At 36.5% G+C, this 16,126-nt stretch overlaps 1 protein-coding gene across 1 annotated transcript; it reads left to right on the top strand.

The window, feature by feature from the left end:
- Positions 1-13,912: 13,912 nt before the first annotated feature.
- Positions 13,913-14,398, top strand: LOC110273800 (uncharacterized). The gene is made up of 3 exons (XM_052251618.1): positions 13,913-14,062; positions 14,139-14,277; positions 14,328-14,398. The coding sequence occupies exons 1-3, from the start codon at positions 13,913-13,915 to the stop codon at positions 14,396-14,398; spliced, it is 360 nt and encodes a 119-aa protein (XP_052107578.1).
- Positions 14,399-16,126: the final 1,728 nt, after the last annotated feature.

The raw sequence follows: 16,126 nt of genomic DNA, 5'->3' as shown, positions 1-16,126 counted from the left end.
TCCTGCAGTGGCAGATGTGTTATTTCCTGCGTGCAGTGGACCCTGTGGTGGCAGAGGGGTTATTTCCTGTACACAGGGGTATAGCCAACAGGAAAGCCATATCCGGCTAGTAATGCTGGGTTACGTCGGGAGCGGGTAGAAACCGACAAATGAGCTCATTACCTGCACTAGGACTAGACATGCATCATTCTTGTCTGCGCATCATTCTCTGTTGCTTTTCTTCTTGTGTGTGAACTATTTCTTTATGTTTGTCTGCTTGAGTGCTATGTGTGTGCTTTATTTCCTTGTGTTCTTCTGTTTGTGTTCTGTTGTCTCTACTTTCTATTTCTATCTTTATCTTCTGTTTACTGTTTCGCTATATTATGTTATTCGTCTGCTAATCGATCCCAAATAAATGAACGTAACTAATAACCCCGACCCTACTAAGGACTCCCCAGTTCTTACCCCTTCTCTCCCTTCCTCCCCCTCAGATGGAGACGGGCGTGATCTTCTATGAGTTCGAGGACCCTTACGTCTACAAGGATCCGGTACATCACAGTTACTTCATCATGGGATTGGAGTCTCGTATTAGACGATATGTGTTACCTAATCGAGCTTTTCAACATCCTCTGTCTAGCCCGCATTTTAACCTTAATGCTCCTTACGACTTTCCCTTATCCTGGTTACATCCTGACGCACCTGTACATCCTTTTCCTGATGACCCCGAGCACCCTATACCAGCTCAACCTCTGAATGAGGTGGAACCTGAGCCTATCATTCCTGATGAGCCCGAGTTAGCTGGTGACTATGTACCTGTGATACCACCAGAGTGGGACTTTCCCCCTGAGCCGATCCCTGACTTTCCACAGCTTGATGAGCCGCCACTACGGGACGATGGGGTAGCTCCTATATACGCGAACGGACCTGTGTTCGTGAATGGTTTTGTACATAGTGACAGCAGTGTTTCTGGTGGATCTGAGGGTATAGTTGTAGCTGCGGATGATGATGAGGAGGAGGATCCTGAGATAGAGATAGAGCAGGATGAGGAGATGGACGAGCCTCACGGTAATTCTCCGAACGGCCACGAGTAGATATAGTTTGACTACGGAAGGGGCATTCTTTTGATGACACTCTAGTTTAACATTATCTGATAGTTAGTCTCTCACTTGTGTTAGTACACCCGAGAGCTAGGAGCTATATAGTGGTTAGGCTAGCCTGGGTGCCAGTTTAGCGGCTTTTTGTATGAGCCAGGCCCTGGGAGTGTCGTGTAAATATTAGCTACGTAGGATGACGAGGATGTAAACTGACTTGATCTTGTGTAAACACTACATGTTTTGTTATAGTGTACATGATGTATATTATCAGCTGTATTTCTGTGTTTCTTTATGCCACTTTTCTATTATTCTCATTATATGCTTGTTTATTTTACCTGAACGTCCGTAACAAATAAAAAAATTACTCGTAAAATTGGCATCGCTCTAACAAGGAACAGGCTCAAATATTAAATAATAGATAACAATTAGGAAGGATAAGTTAGTAACACTTAGCTTCTTGTATGACCATGGCATACTGGGAGTTGGGTCGTTACATTTTCTATTTATAAGGGCCGTTTCAACAGGAGGCCCACCATTAAACCCATATGACATAGATTTACTTTGTTTACAAAGTGATTATCATATTCAATACTCAACTGAGTTAATTTAAATTATTAATAAATAAATTATTTTATTAGTTTTAATAACAACAAACAAAAATCATCAACAGATGTAAAGCCAACACCTTTCGCATTGTGTTGGGTTATAGCTCACTCATTGCTGTCCTGAGTGACAACACCTTACCCATTTTCAGACTTTGATGTGGAACAGCCAAACCATTTGGCCACAAATCTGGACTGCGTGGCTTCTGTTCTTCATTATTCAAATCTTCCTAGATCTGACCTAGTCAAGCCTTCGCATCACTGCTGTAACAGAAACCTTTGTATTCGTTGTCATTAAACCCATACACTTGACGCTTCCCGTTATCCTAGTTAGTGTAGATACCTGGCCGACGGCCCCTCTTCACATCATAGAAACATTTTCTCCCATTTTTCATGGGTGCAACTCTTTATCACTCTGACTTTTCAAAATGTCTTCCATGCAGAGGCTTTATACAGGAATAAAATACAATTGTAATAAAATAATATTTAAAATTTAATTTTCCATCTATAATTTGCATTGTCATTGAATATTTTTTTTTTACTATATTTAATTATTATTTCTCAAAAACAACTCCCAACAAAATATTAGGTAAAAATTCCTAAACCTTTTAGGTAATTGATTCTTTATTTGCTCTCTTATTAGTTTAATTTTTCTAGCGCTTTCAGCATTTGGTTCTTCTCACGTAATATCATTAGAAACTGATTCTTCTTCTTCACCTTCACCCATAAGATCAAAATTTTTATGGAATTCTTTAAACTGTTATCACTTGTGTCATTCCATTGAATAAAATTGTGTAAAGCCATACAAGCGCCAATGATTCTAACTTGTGTTTCCAAGGAAAACAATGGCATGACACATAAGATTTTTCATCTTGCTTTGCAATATCCAAATAAGCGTTCAATTGTACATCCAAGACTAGAATGATAGTGGTTGAACACTTCATTTCTTTCTCTTGCTCTTGGATCCAATCTAAAGTGCAGAAGATGGTATTTGTGACCTTTATAAGGACCTACAAAACCTATAAGACACGGATAGTCAGAATCTACCAAGTAGTATTTGCCTAGCAAAAATTTAGTGCACCACAAAATCAATTAATAAAAATAAAGAGTTTAATCTAATATACATAATAGTAGTCTCAAATGTGCGAACCTTCAGGAGGAAGAGGGAAATGAAGACTTGATTTACGCACGGCTTGATTGAAAATTTTAGTATCATGTGTAGATCCCTCCCAACCTGCCCATACAAATGTGAAATACATGTTAAAATCACATATTGCTATCACATTTGTAGTTGTGATCCCCTTTCTACCAATGTATGAAATTTTCTTATCGGTAGAAACAACAATAGGTATATGAGTTCAATCTATTGCACCAATGCAATTTTTAAAATATGGATAATATCTTTTATCATTTCTAATTTCTACTGGAGTATTTATGAATTTTGGATCAATCGATTGAATAATATGTTGAGCAAGCTTGCAAACAATATCCAATACATAATGAAATTATCTAGAAATGGTTTCTCCTAAATGTTTGAATCTCTCATCTACATTACGTATTGAACCTGGTTGTCCAATGATATATAAAAATATACCTACTTGTTCATGAATTCCAATACCTTTTATTGTCCTCAGATTGTAAGTATTTTGTAAAACATCCAGCGATGAAGGAATACATGCTTTTTTATCCTAAATTGTTGGTAGCAACGAATAGGATGCCCATTTAAAAGTTAATTTACCTAGCTATTTCCTGTCAACCTTGAAGTTCTTCGTGGATTTTTTGAAAACATACATTAGAAAATAATCAACACAAGTCGCGATTGTTATTAAAGTCACTGTCTTCTTCTTACGTTTGGCTGTGACTTTTTGTTTGTTTTCAAATTCTTCATCTGACACAATTGTACTTGATATCAAACTTTCAGTTGATAAACTTTCAGTTGAGCTATTAGATATCCTGTCATACAAATATTTTAAATTAATATCAAATAATAAACACTAACCACACCTATAAGAAAACCACAATTTTTAAATAAACACTATTTCACATCTTAAATATAAAATAACAAACAACCATAGGAAGCAATAAAAAAACATAATTATGAAAATATTTTTTGAACATCACATAAACATATTTAAGAGAGACATTCTAGCAAAAAAACTTTAAGAATCAGACACATCTGCTAAACTATGAGTCTTTAACCAACCAAGTTGTAAGGCAGAGTCTTCAAGCCTCAGAAAAATCTTTCTATTTGTCTTTTTTGCAATTAGTCTTGTAGCTATAAAGAATATATCACTCCTCACTTCTAGCTCAGACAATTATTTGAGAGTAGTTAAACAAGTTGATATACTTGTTACATTATTTCTATGAGCTATTTCGTTGGCATTTTCTTCTTCAAACACATTAATTATACGTTCTAGTTGAGTTGAAAGTTGAGAGGCTCCCAATCTTTTTTCGCCCCTCCCAACCTTTCTTCTCTTTTGTCTCATTGCACTAGAAGGTGTTGATTCATCATTTAACTCATTCTTTAAACTTTCTTCCTCATCATCATTATCTTCCTCGTTATCTCTATCATTAACTATCATTTATATCTTGAAAGGGTGCCCATGCACCTATACCAGTAGCTACAACATCTTCAAAAAGGAACTCCATTTCATCAAGAAGTTGTGGACCTTCCTTTCTAAATTTTGCCACATCAAGATTTTTCTATAAGATGATAAAATAGCAATTAAAAATCTCTCTTAGTAGAATTGATATTCTAAAAAATGTAACATACCTGAATCTTAGCCTTCCACCAATCATCACTTGCTTGTACGGTTTTCTTAGTAGGATCCCAACCAAGACCATCTCCTTTCCTTTTAGTTTAGCCCATAGTCCCCACTCTTTTTTTTACAGCTTTCCACTCATTTTTAAATTGTTTATACTCATAACTCAAACCAGTCTGTTTCAAGAACTTTGTTTTCAAAATTTCTCAACCAACTTTGTTAAAATGTGTTCCAGGTCTATTTCCAGCTACCATCTCTTCTTTACATATTTTCATGAATATAATAGTATTTCGTTCATTCCAATCAACTTTAAATTTTCTTCCGGACTTGCCGCTTTTATGAACTTGTTGAGGAAGAAGATAAAAAAAAATCAAACAAATATTTCGTACATTAAGAGATGCGTAAAAGAATAGAGAGATATTGCATAACAAAAAATGACTCTATTGTAAAAAATAGCAAATTATATAAAAACAAAACCACATGTGAAAAAAATAGAATTGAAATTGAGATTTCATACCACACACAATGTTAAATATAAATTTAATAATAAAAAAAATACCTGGAAGGGACATATGTAGTAGGTGGCTCAGATGGAATATTGTGTGAAATGGTGGTAGAAGCCCAGTCCTTTCAACAGATAAAATATTGCATGAAAATCGTAGAAGGTCAGTACTTCTAGCAGATGGACTATTGCGTGAAAATAGCGGTGGAGGGCCAATATTTCCAGAAGAAACAGGAAATATTTTTTCACAGAGTCAAGAATGAAAGTAGCACAATATTGGTATCCTTTGTGAATGGGAGTGATAAAATAACTTCTGAGAAGGAAAGTCATATTTTTCTATTTCTTCAAAAGCTCTCAATTAACTTCTCGGGAAGTTAAAAGCGTTTCTAAAAAATGGTGCCAAGCACGCGTAATATAACTTTTCATAATCCAAAAGTAAATAAAAATAAAGTAGCTTTTGCTCCTTCCCAAACGGGCTCTTAGAAGACTTGAAGATCTAGAAGATTAGTTTTTTATTCTTTCTATAAGCATAAGAGATTTGGTCATTTCAAATTTGATTGAGTTTTCATTTTGAATTTAAAATGGAAGTCTATAGCTTATCTTTTTTTTCCAAAAGATAAGATTAGGGTAGTTATCTTATCTTCCTCTCCGGCGGATAAGATTAATTTAAGTTTTGAATTTGTATTCTAGAATTTAGGCTATAAATAAGTGAGCATAGCTCACAGAGAAGGGCATCAAGTCCTCAGACTGCTTCTCTTCCTCTTATTTTTCTTACTTTTTCATGGATAACTAATTCTCTATCAAAGGGTTAGGAGCTCTGTTTATGTTTTCTATGGATAATTAATTTATGTTTATTTTATTTTGAGGTCTTACATTAATCTATTTCATGATTGAGTTATTTGTTTTTCATTCAAATTAATGGATCGAAAGGTAAACTAATTCTTCTTGGGTTCTTTTATTATAATTGGAAAATTGGATATTTGAATTAAAACTTGAAAACTCTTTTAGTACAGTTTTGTTGTTTGGGATGTATATATAAATCCCACCAAACAAACATCTAAATCTTTAAATGCAACAAATCATAAATACATAATCATAATCTGTAAACTATCAATCCTATATTTAAGGCTGGAAGTAAGTCAAGTTAACTCATGAGTCTGTTCAAGCTTGACTCGTTAATAACTCGATAAGCTGAATTCGTGAGCTGGTGAGCCAAACTTGAACCTAAAATTGAGCTCATAAATTAAATGAGTTGAACTTGAGCTTGGATAAGCTCAGTTCATTAACTTGTAAGTTAGTTCGATTATATATATATTTTGATGGTACCGGAGCCAAAGGCCCCAAAACAAAAGAAAACTAAATAGTAGAAATTCTAGGAACTTTATACCCCTTATACCCCATCTCTCTATAGGGGTGGCAAAGCGGGCCAGTCTGTCCCGTCCCGCAAAAATCTACCACAAAATGGGACGGGTGATGACATGTCATCATATACCTATTTTTCTATGCTTTTTCATACAAGGAAGGAAGCAGCCAGCACGCACACTGCCCTGCTCTTGCCAAGGGCAGGGCAGAATCATGATGAAACAAAGTGAGGTTGGAGCAAATTTTTGCTAAGTTAAAATCTGGCCGCTCACAGCATGACCATGCCTACTTCAAAGGGCTATAACTTGGGCTACAGATGTCCGATTGATGTGCTTCCAATTGCGTTGGAAAGCTGACATTTAGAGCTTTCCAACGATATATAGCAATTCATATTTGGCGTAATTTGGCGTACAATTGAGGCAGGAACGAAAGGCATCTTTAAGGGCCAAAAATAAGCGAAAATAAACCAAAGTGCTTCCACCAAGGTTCGAAGCTGGAGCCTCACCCAAAGCAAGTAGCGCTCAATTTTCTGCCCTGCCCTCTTGGAGAGCAGGGCAATGTCGTGCTCTTCTTGAAGAAAATCCAAGAAAAAATCAAACTCCAAGTGCCACCCATGGGTTTCGAACAAAGCACCTAAGGGGAGTGAGGAGCGCAGCACTTGACACGGACAGAAAGCACACCATGGCACCACTGCCCTACTCTCCCCAAGGGCAGGGCAGCATCCTGATGCTTCCAAGCCTTGGCACGCAAATTGGATACCCACACAAAGTTTCCCTGCTCTGCCCTCCACAAGAGCAGGGCAGCCTCCTGAGAGCAACATATGGGCCAAAATCAACCAAAATTCAATTTAATTCAATTCCTCACCAAATTGAATCAAGGCCATCCAAGACCCATTCTCCCTCAAATCCAAAGCAAGTAAAGCCCATTCAACATGACTCAAAGGCACACAGAGAAGCTAGATTAGGAATTTCATTTTTGTGAATTTATTTTTAATTTCAATTTTATTTTATTTTCATTTTGTAAAAAAGCCTATATAAAGGGCATCGTTCTCATTTCAGAGGAGAGGTTGGCTCTAATAGGAGCTCAATTAGAAAGAGGCTGGCTCCAATAGGGAGCATTTGGAATAGATAGCTCTCTCCTTTAGTTTTCTTTTCTGTTTTGAATCTTGAGTGAGATTGGAGGAATTCTGTTTTATTCTCACTTTGAGAATTCTCTTTGTTTACTTTCTGCAGATTTCTAAGAAATTGAGGATTAAATTTGAGTTTTCATTTGCTGCTTCCATCTCTATTTCTTCTTCAAACTTGTTTTCTATTGAATCAAGGAAGGGTTTGAGATCTAGACTTGTTTTCTAGTCTCATTGATTCCCTGAGATCTTTACTCTTTTGGTGAGAGTCTGCAATTTAAGTTTGGTTCATCTGCTATTTGCTTCTTGAAGCAATTTTGCCTTGCTGTTTACATCTGCTGTTTTTATTTCATCTGCATTTTTACGTTTCTGTTTCTATTGCTTCCAATTGACTCTTCATGCAACTTTAAATTCCCTTCTATTATTCCAAGCTTTGATCTACTGCTTTCATTTAATTTCCCTGCTCCTTCTCCTCTTTACATTTCAAGCAATTTACATTTCTTGTCATTTAAGTTTCTGCAATTTACATTGCTTGTTCTTTAAGCTTCCTACCTATTTACATTCTGCAATTTAAGTTCCCTGCTATTTACATTCTGCTGCAACAATTCTCACTCACCAATGTTAGCTTGACTAAACTAATCACCCACTAAAGTTGCTTGATCCATCAATCCATGTGGGATCAACCTCACTCTAAGTGAGTTATTACTACTTGATGCGACCCGGTATACTTGCCGGTTAGATCTATATGTTTGGAAATTCATTTTTCCACAAAAACACCATCAACGGGCTAAATGGGCTAAACTTGCTATTCTGCCACGCCAAAGGGTGGACTGGCAGGTTGGCAAGCCATCCCGCCTTCTTCTTTTTAAACTCAAACCCAAAATTATGACAAAAAAATCCCTCCAAATCACAAACCATAAAGCCGATTCGCAGCATATTCAAAGTTTCTCATTTCATTAATTAAATAAATTAATAATAAATTAATAATCAGAATTCAGATCAAATAGATTAGAAAATGAGAAAAAAGAAGCAAGTTAAGAACAGATCTAGCAACAAGTCAGCAACATATCATAATAGATCAACAAAATAAAAAAATAAAACAAATAATAAACTTTCAAAATCAAAATCACACTCAAACTTTGAAATATATTTATGACCTAAAAATTAAGAATTGAAATAGATAAGAAAATAGTAGGGCTGCAAAAGGTGCGGTAGGCTCGCCGCTGTTGAGGCTTCACACCGCCGTTGCTACTAGAGAACATCTCGTTGAAGAGAAGAGACAAGCGTAGACCTGAGAGAGGAGAGATGAGCGCCTTCGCAGATGTGAGGGAGATAGCGCCAGGAACGAGAAGGAGATTTCTTTGCCAGTGACATCGGTACTCTGAGCTGCTACTGGTGCGAGGGACGCTGAGCTAGTGAGAGAGAGAGCTTTGAGCCAGGGACGCCAATGCTCTAAGTCACTGTCGTCGCTGGTGCTCTACACTGCTGCCACTATGTGAGAGAGAGATGGAATGCGATAAAGTGAGAGACAAGAGTGAAGAGGGAAGGATGGTTACCGTCGGTGTTCTGATCTAGAGGCCAAAGGCTCTATGCACCACTTGTCTGCTTCGAGAGGGGGAATTCGAGAGTGAGGGGACTGCGAGAGAGATTGTGAAACTGAAAACCCAATCCCAAATTTTTTAATTTATATCATGCTAAAAAATTACTAAAATAACCTAAAAAAAGAGTTATATGCCTGCCGGGCTCGCCCGCCTTGCTCTGCCAAAGCCTGTGATTTGACAGTGCGGGCTTGGCGGATTTTTAAAGATTGATGGGTCCAAAATCTTGCCCCGACCCGCCTTTTTTGGCAGTTTGACCTGGTGGGGTTCGACCCATTTTGCCACATATATATATTAAATTATTAATACACATATCTTATATGCAGTTAATCTATAATTTTTATGTAGAATATAAATAAAGAATTTATAATTGATAAATAGACAATATATAAAACTAATATTTTTTAATATATAGAAGTTATAATTTATTGATATAGAATTATAGATTATGTTCTAGTCATTTGAATCAGCTCATGAATTCGAGTCAGCCTGTGAGCTTTTGGTGAGTTGAACTTGAGCTTAAGAAATAGGCTTGATTGTTAATGAGTCGAGCCATGAGGCAAGCTCAATTTTCATGAGACGAACTTGAACTTTGTCTAGTTTGACTCAACTCGACTCACTTCCAGCCCTACCTAAACCCTAGAGCTCAAAAACCCTACATATTCAACAAAAAAATAAATGCTATCACTTTAAACCCTACATTATAACTCTTAAACCATGAACTAAACAACCAAAATCCTAAACTCTCAATCATAAAATCAAAACCCTAAACCTAAATAACTATTCATTAAATCTTTTACCATAAACTTAAAAAATTACCCCCTGATAACTAAAGCTGACATCCTAAATAATAAAATAGAATATTAGGTAATCATACAACCTAAATCCAAATTTATACTATCCTAAACTATATAATTATAAAAATTTAATCTTTACATAAGTTTGTTTCATAAATTCAACAACCCTACTGCCCATAACAAATTAAATTTACCACATGATAACAAACATTTCATATGCATTCTCCAATGTAAAATAAAAATTATTATAAATAATCGGGTCAACTTCACCAACATAATCGGGAGATGTAAATATCATTGCTTATTCCATTCGCTATATACGTATAGCACACTAAAAATAATAAATGGGTGTCACGCACATTAGTTGGAATGGACCTTATCTGTATGGTGGATATCTACCATAATAGATCTAAGTGAATGTAAGCCTTTTCTTTTTTTTACTCTAGACCCTTTTACATACTTTTTGAAAATTTTATTTCTCAACCCATTCTATCATTTTTTTTACATTGTATGTTGTCCAAAATAACTACATGTCCAAAAATTGTGTATCCTAAATCATGGGCTAAATACAACAAAAATATCATATCAATATTAAAAAATTATTTAATATCAGTACTTTTTCAAACATCTTAATGGGATGATTATATTTCCTCCACTGTTAATTATTAGACAAAAACTATGTATTGTGGGTCCGACTTCTGTAACTATTGAGTGTCATTGACCAAGGTTCAGGTGACCTTTTCATTGCAGGATACATGTGTACAACTTCTTAGCTTTGATACGCATGTTCAACAAGTGAGGAAGGTATCTTCCTTCAGCACCATAGAAATTCCCTAGTAATAGTACAGCTGCCTTGGTTTGCACTGAAGCATGCTAAGAATCTACCATTATAGTCTCTAAGTATGCCATCACAGGCTGTTTTATCGTCTTTACAAATTGAACCATCTGAATTTTGTTTAAAAAATAGATGCTTAGGAGGAATCCAACGAACCTATTTTACCATAAAATTATTGACACTCCTTCTTGGCTATGTAGTAATCTTTTGTCAAATGCATAGCAAAGTCATGAATCTTGTCTTCATCAATAGCTTTGTCTCTCTCAAATATATATTTGTTGAATCGAAACCATAAGTAATTCAAAATACTTGCAAATAGTGGGGGCTAAGAAATGCCTTTAATGAGAAACTAAGAAGATAAATTCACCAATAATCAAGGGATGAGGGAAATTATGAAAATATTATCTGAGCTCAAACTATTGTAAATGCTCTTCCATATCTTATGAGCAATCTTACGATAGCAAAGAATGTAAAATAAAGACTAAAAAAGAACCGCATACAGTGCACATATCATTAGACGCCATTTGTCTTCGACAAACAGAGCTATTGATCCAAGATAAACAAAGAAAATATCTTAGGGAAGAGTAGAACACAGACCCATCTATCCTAATCCGCCACAAATCTCCATGGTAAGCTTCCTTGCTAGATAAAAAACATTCTAAGCTTGATCTTTTCTCCCTTCAAAGATTTTTGCACTTTAGGCCCTCTGTAAACCCCAACAAATAGCTGCGAACAAGCGCATCTTCTAATCCCTATCAATCCCATTTCTGGCCAGTGTTTAGATTTCTAGCCACCAATCTACAAATGATTCTGGTTCATTATGATCGAAAAGAAAGACTAATGGTAAAGTACTCCAAATTTCTCCAACCAGACTACATATCTGGAGGAAATGGTTGGTGGTTTCATCTTCAGAGCCACATCTTGAACACAAATAAGGAGTTGAGGGAAATCAGTGGTGGATGTTGACCAACATAGGTAATTTGTCGTGTAAGGCTCGCTAGAGAAAGAGTTTGACTTTTGTTGGAATTTTTAAGCTCCATACCCTTTTCCAAATTAGTGTGTTTTGCATCACTTGGGGATATTATTCTATTAGAGGATGATAGAAGGTGTATGCTATTCTGTACCAAAAAATGACATCATATTATTTGCTCTTGTTCTAGGTCCAAATTAGCTTATTTACTCCATCTTTGTTCATTCAGGGGGACACTCAGGATACAGGCTACCATGCCTGGGGAAAGGAAGTTTCAATTAACTCCTAGTTTTGGATACGATTTTCTTTCAGTAACTCTTTAACTCGATTGAAACATATAAATATGTTGCTATCTGGATTGAGGTAGAATGGGTTTAGGGGTGAGAGCCAAGAATCTCGCCAAATTTGGACACTGTCACCCATCTTTTTTCACTACTTTTCTCCCTTCTAATAAAATTTACCAATCCCAGGATGATTGAAAATCCTTTTTGCTGAGATAGGAGAGTTATATCGAAAGTATTTTCCATTAAGAAGATGTGAGAGTAGTGAATTCGATTTAATTGTTAGCCTCCAAAATTGTTTGTCCAGTAGCATCAGATTCTAGGCTTTCAAATCGTTGAAACCAAGTCCATCCTCCTTCTTAAGCCTCGTCATATTATCCCAATTGATCCATGCCATCATTCGTTCTTTACCTCATTGTCCCACCAGAACTGCATTAGGATTCTGTGAATATCATCCACTAATGAGTCTGATAGCTTAAAACATGATAAAGTATACACCGGTATCGCCTCATCCACCGCTTTAATTAACACATATCTCCCAGTAATTGAGAAGAGGTTCTCTTTCTAAGCTTATACCTTCTTCTAAACTTTATCCTTAATAGTCCTAAAATTAGTCTTTTTCAATTTATGCACAACAAATTGTAGGTCTAAATATTTGTCCTGAGCCCTAGTATCAATAATGTTGAGACTTTCTGCTAGTTGGTGTCTGAAAGAAAGGGGTTATTTTGGTTGAAGAAAACTAAAGATTTATTAAGATTTACCTTTTGACTGCTGAAACTCTCATAGTAATTGAATAAACCCAAAGTATTGGAGCACACTTCTTTAATAGCCTTATAGAAAAGAATGGAGTCATCCACAAAAAATAAGTAATTAACAGTCGAACACTTTCTGTGAATTTGAATTCCTTGAATAGTCATGTTTTGCTTTGTTTTGTGTAACAAAAAAGAAGGAGGTTTTTTTCGCACAAAATAGAAAAAAAAGTTATGTAGCCATTAGTTTTATTTTCAACTATTTTTCTATTATTATTGAGAGAATATTTTTAAGGTTATACTAAAATATTTTAAATTTGATGCCAATCTTATTTTAAATGTAAAACAAGGCAAAATATTTATCATTTGATATGAATAATTAAAGTAAGTAGTTAAATAAATCAATGTCTAAAAAATAATATTAATTCTCTCTAGAGAAAAAGCAGCTTTTTATTTAAATAAATATAAAAAATATTTGAATTCGTTAAATACGTACTGTAAGAAAGATTGATGAAAATACGCAGTGCCATTCTCATGAAACCCCTACAAAATAGATTTGGCCTCCAACTCATAAGACCGACTACAAAATGAGAGTCAGGCCTAGCATAGCCATTTCTTTGATAGTAGCCACGAAATGGAAGCCATTTCTACCCAGTCCACATGAAATAAAAAAGTTGCGATGACAGGCTATGTCAATGACGATGCATGCGAATTAGGCATGTTTGGTCTGGCACCCACAAAATGGAGGGTTCTAATTTAGGTGTACTACAATTAGGCAAAAAAGACGTTTTATCAAGCAATCAAGCATTAAAAGAGATAGGTTATTGATGTTTTAGAGACCGTCTCATTGGACATCAACAGTGGCGAAGAAAAGTGTTTCTCTTCTCAAGTTAGGAAAGTGGATATAGGGTAGGTGATTCTTGTTTGTAGGGCTTAGCCTACGAAAAAAAATATTGTTGAGGTGTATAAATTTTAATTTTGTAATAGGGATAAGTACTTTTTTCTTCCCCAAGGTCTGGGGTCGAATCAATTTTTTCCCAAAGATTTTTTTTATTAAAATCATCCTAAATCTTTACAAACACATTAAAATCGTCTTCCCCCCCCCAATTACGAAGTTTTTGGACACAATTGCCCCTGAGGTTGTTACCGGTAGTTTACCTACATAATGATATAGAAAAATAAGTTTTATTGTAAATAAAAACGTCACCCCAAAAGAGAAGCATAACACGTCTGCTAGGGCTAGGGTTCGAGCGCAGCAATGGCGTCAGAGAGCTCAAGGTCGTCTCAGAGCAGGGGGTCTGCGCAGAAGAGGGGGATTCTTTGTGGGCATGGAGAGAGACCAGTGTTGCGAGTTTCCGGAACCAAAGAAAACCCAGGTCGCCGATTCTGGGGCTGCGTCTACTATGAGGTGAGTTTATGAACAGTTATTCTCAGCTGCTCCCAAAGTTTTGTTTCTGGGTACTGAGTATGGTGGGCTGATGTAGGTTAATGATGAATGTCAGTTTTTCCATTGGGCAGATCCAGAAGTTGGAAGCGAAGATCCGCATGTTGCAAGGTTGAAGAGGAAAGTTGTAGCCTTGAAAGCAGACATAAAGGCATCTGAGTGGAAGTTAAAGGTTGCTTGTATGTTCGGCATGATTGACTGGGTTGGTTGTGTATGTTGTTGGCTGCAGGTTTTGTCGAATCACAACCAGGGTTTACCATATTTGGTGTCTCTGAAACTGGGTTAATAAAAGTTTGGTAGAAAATAGGGCAATTGTAGTTAGTTTATACTTAGGCATTGAAGTCTACTTTATGTAATTTAAAATTTGCTGCTGTGGCTGGATAGTAATTTGGTATTGAAACTGGTTATTGAAGTTGAGTATATGTGTATGTAAGTGATTGTGTGTGTCTGTAATTTCTGAAGAATTTGGCAATAAAAGTGGAAGTGGTTGAGATGAAATTTGACTGAATATGTGTCTATTCTACTAATGCATAACATGTAGCATAGAGTAGTTGCATTACATCAGAATGAAAGCAGAACATTAGATAAATCAAAACATAACCATGTGACTTCATTCATTAACAAACCAAGGGTAATAGTCTTAAAGCATTCATGAAACCAGATCACAGTTGGACTTACATCAAAACAGCAGTAATTCTGTTCACTTTTACACAACATAAGGCATACATAGTCTGTAATAAGTTCCAATCAAAATGAAAGCTAACAACCATAGCAGTATCATGAAACTAGATCTACATTAACTAGCTAACAACTTAAATAGTTAGTAAACATTGTCAAAGCTTTCCCCATTCCCTTGGAGGAAGTTTTGCCATCAACCTCAACTTCCTTGGTGAAACATGCAGTGCAATGTTGTGAGTGAAGGAGACCTTGGTCATAATTGGTTGGCTTGAGCTGGATGCACCCTTGTCCTTAGTTGCTGGTGGTGGTTGGGTTGAGTTTTTGATGGGCTTCTTGTTGGGCCTTTGCTGGGGAGTAGCTGCTGGTGTTGTCTTGGGCCTAGTTGCATGTGTTATGGACTTGGGGATGGGCTGGGAATGGGATGACTTGGACCTGGTTATGGGAGTTGAGCTGGTGGCTGGTTGGGTCTGTGATGATGAATTTCCTTGAACTCTGGACCTTTTCCTCCCTCTGGTAGCAGATTGCATAGCAGGTTTCGAATTGGAGCTCTTCTTTCCTCTAGTAGCTATCTTGGCAGCAGTTTGTTTAGTAGGTTGGGCCTGCAATATATCAACAAGGAGACACATAAACAGTAACATACATATGGAAAACAATGCAATAAACCCTAACAAAATATCAAAAGAACTGAACTTACAGGGAGGGGTGGATTGCTGTACTTTCCTCTCTTATGACCTAATGCACCACACTTTGAACACCTCTGTATCTGCCCCCTCCTAGACAACTGTGTATGGCATGTAGCCTCTGATTCATCAGGTCCTCTTTTTCTCTTCTTCACTGGTTTGTGGTGCACGAAATTGTGATCAATACTTTTCACAACACAAATAATCCCCGGTGATGAATCCAAAAACTTGGTGTTCAATACCATGGCATAAACACAACTTCGCACAACTAACCAGCAAGTGTATTGGGTCGTCCAAGTAATAAACCTTACGCGAGTAAGGGTCGATCCCACAGAGATTGTTGGTATGAAGCAAGCTATGGTCACCTTGTAAATCTTAGTCAGGCAGACTCAAATGGATATGAATGATGATATACGAATAAAACATAAAGGTAAAGATAGAGATACTTATGTAATTCATTGGTGGAAATTTCAGATAAGCGTATGAAGATGCTTGTCCCTTCCGTCTCTGTGCTTTTCTACTGTCTTCATCCAATCCTTCTTACTCCTTTCCATGGCAAGCTTATGCAAGGGTTTCACCGTTGTCAGTGGCTACCTCCCATCCTCTCAGTGGAAATGTTCAACGCACCCTGTCACGGCACGGCTATCCATCTGTCGGTTCTCAATCAGGT

This window comes from Arachis duranensis, chromosome 7, assembly GCF_000817695.3.
Source record: "Arachis duranensis cultivar V14167 chromosome 7, aradu.V14167.gnm2.J7QH, whole genome shotgun sequence".
NCBI classification, from domain to species: domain Eukaryota; kingdom Viridiplantae; phylum Streptophyta; class Magnoliopsida; order Fabales; family Fabaceae; genus Arachis; species Arachis duranensis.
This window is presented reverse-complemented; position numbering and strand designations above follow the sequence as displayed.

What these genes read in the sequence shown, in the direction of transcription:
- LOC110273800 (XM_052251618.1), top strand. Translation starts at nt 13,913, where the DNA reads ATGGCGTCAGAGAGCTCAAGGTCGTCTCAGAGCAGGGGGTCTGCGCAG. An exon ending in GGGGCTGCGTCTACTATGAG is followed by an intron (nt 14,063 to 14,138) that starts GTGAGTTTATGA and finishes GGGCTGATGTAG; the next exon opens with GTTAATGATGAATGTCAGTT. An exon ending in GTGGAAGTTAAAGGTTGCTT is followed by an intron (nt 14,278 to 14,327) that starts GTATGTTCGGCA and finishes TGTTGGCTGCAG; the next exon opens with GTTTTGTCGAATCACAACCA.